Source organism: Saccopteryx bilineata, chromosome 4 (assembly GCF_036850765.1).
Source record: "Saccopteryx bilineata isolate mSacBil1 chromosome 4, mSacBil1_pri_phased_curated, whole genome shotgun sequence".
Classification (NCBI taxonomy): domain Eukaryota; kingdom Metazoa; phylum Chordata; class Mammalia; order Chiroptera; family Emballonuridae; genus Saccopteryx; species Saccopteryx bilineata.
In genome coordinates this window covers 242,826,880-242,833,269 of record NC_089493.1, presented here as the reverse complement: position 1 = coordinate 242,833,269, position 6,390 = coordinate 242,826,880, and the positions used below count along the sequence as shown (strand labels likewise).

Below are 6,390 nucleotides of genomic sequence, written 5' to 3'. Positions count from 1 at the left end.
ATAGAGCATCAGCCTGGGATGCCGAGGACCCAGTTTTAAAACCCTAAGGCCGCTGGCTTGAGCGCAGGTTCCAGCTTGAGCACAGGCATTGCCAGCTTGAGCGCGGGATCACAGACATGACCCCATGGTCGCTGGCTTGAGCAAGGGATCACTGGCTTGTCTGGAGCCCGCCGGACAAGGCACATATGAGAAGCAATCAATGAACAACTAAGGTACGGCAACTATGAGTTGATGCTTCTCACCTCCTTCCCTGTCTCTCTCTCTTTCTCTCTCACGCATGCTAAAAGAAAGAAAAAGAAAAAGAAAAGAATGACTGACTTTTCTGGCCTGAGAAACCAAAAGACTAGAATTGGCATCAACTGAAAGGAAGACAGACAGCTTTGGTAGAAGAGGCTATAAGGAAAAAATTGTAGTTCAATTTTTAAGATGTAGAGGTTGAGATTTTTTATTAGACTGCCAAGTGAAAATTTCACATTTGGATGAAAGAACAAGATGCATCGGTGGCCCTGGGCATACAGACACTGTGTGGTCCTTTGGGTAGAGTGGAATTATGGAGAGATCTAGAGCATAGTGAAGGTGTCTGTTCACTCAGTCTGGGAAGTGTGGTCACTTGTGAATTACATGTTCAGTTGCAATATTTTTGCCCTGGTGTTGATTCCAGGGTAAAGCTCTTTTGACTTTGTTTTAGGATATAAAATTTTTAATGGTAAAGAATAAATCTCTGAGGAAAAATTCTTAAATGAACCTGTCTTTTCCTGAAGTATTAATTTATGTTTATTGTTTCCTCACTGCCTGTCTGCTGTAATTGGTAGAGTGAAGTGGGGTTGTTCAGTGGCTACAATGGCAAATTACCATAATGAAGTGTCCTGACTAAGAATGTAGATAGATGGCTGAATATTTTATCAATATTCAAAAGATTTTATAGTAAAGATAGACTTTTTCTATCCCCCTATCATAATAAGGCTATTTTTTCTCAAGGAGGGGATACTAATATGAAACCATTACCTTCTCTATCAATTTAATATTCTTCAACATGCTTGAAAATCAATATTTCAAGAGATATTGCTGATCATTGTTATCTTACTGCTATTATATAGTAGTAGAAAGAAGATAAAAATAATTTAATAGAATTTCATTTAATAAGTATATTTAAAGTTCATCTCTTCCAAAAACAGCATTTTAATTACATTCAAATTGTATTCATTTTAAATATCAACAAACTCATCATTTACATAGAGGGTTGAATATTAGAAAACAGATAAAAATTAAAACAAGTTTTATTTTTTTAAAGTCTTTAACTTCCAAATTGAGAACACCATGAACTGCTAAATATATACTCAAACAAAATGTAAACATTATTAGAGAAACACAACTTGCTCTAAAAGGAAAGAACTATAATAAACATATAGTGGAACATAATTCACATAGGTTCAGCTTATAGGTATGTCTCAAAGTATAAAACAAAATTTTAAAAGCCAAATAACTACAAAAACAGGCAAAAATCACAGTTGAAATTCTAAACTAATGCACCAATATACAATGCTTTCCCAGAGAAAGTAGGAGGTTCTCAAGATTTTATGTTGAACTATAATTTTTCACTTCTTTGTTCTCAAATACAAAAGCAAATTACTTTGGAGTTTCTTCTTGTCTTTAAATTAACTTCATGTGGTTTTTTGTTGTGTAGCAATGACCCAAATGTATTGTGAGAAATGCTATCAAACCTGTTTGTTCTATTAAGAGCTCAGTAACCAAGACATATATTCCTTTTTTAACTGCATCTCTATTTCCTTTCCAAAAGCCTTTTAGGAAACTTTACAGACAGTGGTGGTAAACAGTTCAACCAAAATAATTCTTATATGGCAAAGTAGATTGATAGCACTAATAAAGGTTTAGAAAAAACTACCACCACCCCCTTTTATTAAACTATAAATGCAAAAAAAAGAGGGGGAGATCATATCCAAAAACATAAGCAGGATAAAAACTGCTGGAAAACAAGTATAAGGCATTTAGAATTGTGATGCTTGTGGGCTTTAGTTTGGAAAACATAAAGCAATCAAGATACCACTAACTGATGAACACTTTATTTTAACTTGTATAACTTGTTTAAATTTTTAACTTGCCTAAATCAAGTTTTCTTAGACAAAACAAAGAGGTCATAATTACTGTGCTCATATAAGAGATGTGTGAAGGTTGTAACATGGGAAGAAAGAGGTATGGTGCATATCCAGGTTACAAGAGGCAGAACCAGGAAGAAAACGAAGCACTGAATCCGATCTGATCACACACAGGGAGGAATGGTGCCTTTCTTCAGACTTTACTGCATTTCATAATTGCAGAAAAAGAACATCCTTCCTTTTTTTTCTTAATGTACCTCGAGTTAAAAATGGCAGAATAAATAGTCCTTAATCCATACACACTGTTTTTAAATGAAACATTGTGCTTCTGTTTGCTTTTTTTTAGTGATAAATCTTAAGAGCTGACTCTTCTAAAATGGTGTCAGATGTACTAATATATCCAGGCTTTTCTTAAAAGTAAACAATTTGCTTTGCATTAAAAAAAATCATCAATGAGAATTGCAATTCAGTGTTTTAAACATATAAAATATTCCATTTAAAATAACTGCTATTGTGTCAAATAATGAAACTACTACTATTTTATTCAATTAGAAAAATACAATTAACAAACATTGCATAATCATTCCTTATAATCACTACAAAAAATTATCCTTTTCTCTTTTATACAAAGATGGTGGTTCTAAAGCAATACTATAAACCAGAAAAGTCTATTCATAACACACAAACCCATTCAAGTTTTTAGAAGTCAGTGCATTTAGTGGTTAGATATAGGCAAGATGTTCTGTAGTAATTGCTCTAGAAAGGTTTTTTTTAAAAAAGGAAAAGATAAATAATCTGAAACATATCCTTTGTAAACACTACCAGTACTCAAAGTCAAGAATGGTATAACCTGAATGTCAATCAGTTGTGGTTTTTTCTCCCAAGGGAAGGCGTTCCCATAACTGTAGCAACTGTTCTCCAATCTGAGGTTCTAGTTCCTAGATAAATCAAAAGTCAAAATAAACATAAAAAGAACTAGATTGAATTTGTTTTAATCACCAACACTTACACTTACATTTCTTACAAAAATGTAAGAAAATCTATTTAGATTTCATTTTTCTATCAGAACATGCTAAAATTATATGGTATGCATTGCTCTAATAATTAGAGTCTAATTCTTTGCTTTAAGATATATAAACTTGATTTTCAGACTTTAATAATCTGCAAATATCACAATTATATGTGACAATTTGGTGAGAGATTTCTACCAATTGCTGGAATATTTTTGTATATGGAAATAATAAATTTCATTTCTAACAGATATTTGGCAAAAGCACTATAGATTGAACTTCAAAAGGTTCATTATACAACCTAGCATATTAGATGTTTTGGGCTTTGTTTTGTTTTTTTCAAGAAACTATCTTAGGTGACTATATAATACTCTTATCTTCGATATTTTATTTCAAAATCACTATTTAGGATAAAAATAAAGATATTCTTATACAACTGAAAAGAATGTGATTTTTAGTCCTCTTGTGACCTAGGCCTCTTGTGATTCTTTTAAAAAGAATCAAAACACTTTTTACATGGTAATCTAAAGTGAGTCACTCTGGTTAAAATAAATTAGTAGTTGTGTGACCTTCGGCAAGACTAATTTCTCTGAGCCTGTTTTATTCTACATAAAATTGTGCTAATAGTTCATTATATGCATTAAATGCAATTATCTCATACAAAGCAACTAGCACAATAGTTCATATAAATGGTAATTTCAATCACCCTAACTAGTTTAAAATGCATGTCAGGAGCATAATGAAGGCAAAGCAAAACATAATAGAAATAAAACAAGCCATAAAAATATAAAGGTTATGTTTTATATTACATAATTAAAGACATAAAGGAGTTAGTTACTGTTACCATCCTCAGATTTGAGTGAAATTCTTTCATAATTACACTCGGTTTTTATCATATCTTAATAAGACAAAGGAGCCTCCATAAAGAAAGTTATAAAAGATTTTATATATGCAATGCCAGAAAAAAGCCAAATTTACAAAATGTTTAAAAAAAAGCAGTGATCTCCATAAGAGACATTTGCAGATAAATTTTTACTAGCTCTTTTACAAATCTGAACTACTATCTCCCATGTGCATGTGGAAAACACAATAAATATTCTTATGTTTGCTCCTCAAAGGAATCACTGAATAACAGCAAAACAAAATAAAAAGAAAAGTAGAAGGAAAATATTAAATGCCATTATATACCTGCCCATCTCTGCTTATTTGGACTTTCTTGTTATCATTCCAAGGATTGAGTAAATGGTGTGCAAACTGAAAAGGAAGACTTTCTTTTCGTATCCATTCCACCTTAAATACTCCTCCTAGTCCAGCTGAGCCCCAGTCCTGGCTCTTCTCCTTTCCTATCTCAGAAGACATCCTAGAAAATCCCTGGGGGTAAAATGAGGGAAAAGAGTGAAAATGAGGACAATATTAAAATGTCTGAATTCAATTTATCTGAGAAAGCTCTGAGTTTTATTTTTTACTTTAAGGTAAAAATATTCATAGCTAACAAAAACAAGAAATAAGCTTCTTATTAAGTGTTTTTTATCAAAATATTAGCAAATGTTATAGGAAAGATCAATTTCAGCCTTCCAACATAATTTTAAATATATTTTCTAAATAAGGTATCAATAGTTCTACACTCAGTTCTTCTATGATAAATGGATACAATCTAACCTCTAGGTTTTTACTTCTAAAATTATAATATCAAATAAATTCACTATTTTGTAAATTCAGAGACATATTAAATCAAGATGAGTTAAGATGCACACTCAGTTTCTTGATTGTCAATACTAACTTCCTTGGCCTATTTAAATAAACATTTTACCAAAAAGTCAAGTTTCTCAGTACTTTTATTCTACCTAAGATATGGTAAATCTACGTTGTTTTCAGAAACAGAAATTGTTTATCTGGAAAGGCTCTCTGGTAAGGCTAGACAAAAACAAAGGGATCCATCCCTATTTATCATTCCCTTGAAGAGATACACTATATTCCTCACTCGCAGACAAGCAAAATGAATTCTTGAGTTCTGATACAATAAAAAGCCAGTGGGGGGTTGCTTTTTTATCTCTATGGTCTAACCTGCAGCCAGAAAAACCCTTACTGTTTCAGGATGGCTCACCTGGAAATGTCCAGATCCTTGAACAGAAAATACCAAGTAAACCATGCTGCTTTCCCAAAAGGCTCGATTTAGCTTCCGCTCATTACTAGGGGTTGTAGACCAAATACCCTTCTGTTGAGAAATTTCAAGGTTTCTCAAATTGCTACTCTTCATTATGAAGTATCGTATAGGCATGTTTGGTCTTGGTGAAGGAGATTTTGACCCCTATAAAAGAATGCATAAGTTCTTGAAAGGTAATTTGACCTTTCAAAATCAATAGGCTCCATTAAATAACATCTTCATGAACATATAAACCAAAATATTTTACCTAATATTCACCAAATGCAAATAGCTCTATCATTCCTGAAAACCTACAGAAGCTCAATCAAAATGAGGTTAAAGAGTCAAAATAAAGTACTGAGTTTTAGAGCATTCAAAATCCCTTATCAAGAAAGGATACCAAATCTGACTTATACTCCAAATGTCCTTTCAGAAAATATTTAAACATACTTCAAAGTCTGAAAACAAAACAAAAACTTCTCCAGACAATAGCGTAAGGAAAGGAAACAAAAAGAAACCAGTGGTCTTGCTGAACCGCAGAGATAAGCCAAAGTAGCTAGATTTGCATAGCAATGAACAGATAGAGGGAAGTTACACAGAAAGAGAGTTGGGGGGGGAATTGTAGAGGGTTCCCCACAAGTTTTTGGCTAAATACTGACATGCACATGACTGTAGAAATATGACCAGGAAAAAATTCAAAAGAAAGCAGTAGGCCAAACACTTCCAAGAGCTCACACATGGTTGGGACTATTTCATGTTATTCCTAGCCATAATAAAAAGAATTGGTAATACACAGGGCATTAGCCCAGAGAAACATCACACCTTAGTATTGGAGCTAAATTATTAGTACCAGATAAAAACTGCTCTGGACCTACACTAACACTGTTTAAAAACAAATCTTGAAAGGATTAAATTGATTGCCACTAACTTAACTGTGTACCAGAAGGATGTCTAAAATTATTTAAAGGAATACAACAAAAACCTAGCAGCCAAACAAAATTTTTTAAGGAATGTAAAAAAAAAAAAACACACCAAAAAACAGAAGAATGCAACCCAAAACCCCTCCAAAAATTTAATCAATAAGAACAGACTCAGAGATGATGCAATTAGGAGACAAGAATGT

The 6,390-nt window shown here is 32.6% G+C and overlaps 1 protein-coding gene across 2 annotated transcripts in view; it reads right to left on the bottom strand.

Annotated features, from left to right (window-relative positions):
• Positions 1-1,162: 1,162 nt before the first annotated feature.
• Positions 1,163-6,390, bottom strand: part of YTHDC2 (YTH N6-methyladenosine RNA binding protein C2) — a 92,127-nt gene continuing 86,899 nt past the window's right edge. For both annotated transcript variants that reach the window (XM_066274071.1, XM_066274072.1), the window contains 3 exons: positions 5,229-5,432; positions 4,313-4,495; positions 1,163-3,052 (listed from right to left, as the gene is read on the bottom strand). In XM_066274071.1, coding sequence (XP_066130168.1) covers positions 2,972-3,052; positions 4,313-4,495; positions 5,229-5,432 — 468 coding nt within the window. In that variant the 3' untranslated portion in view covers positions 1,163-2,971. The remainder of the gene's footprint in view (positions 3,053-4,312; positions 4,496-5,228; positions 5,433-6,390) is intronic.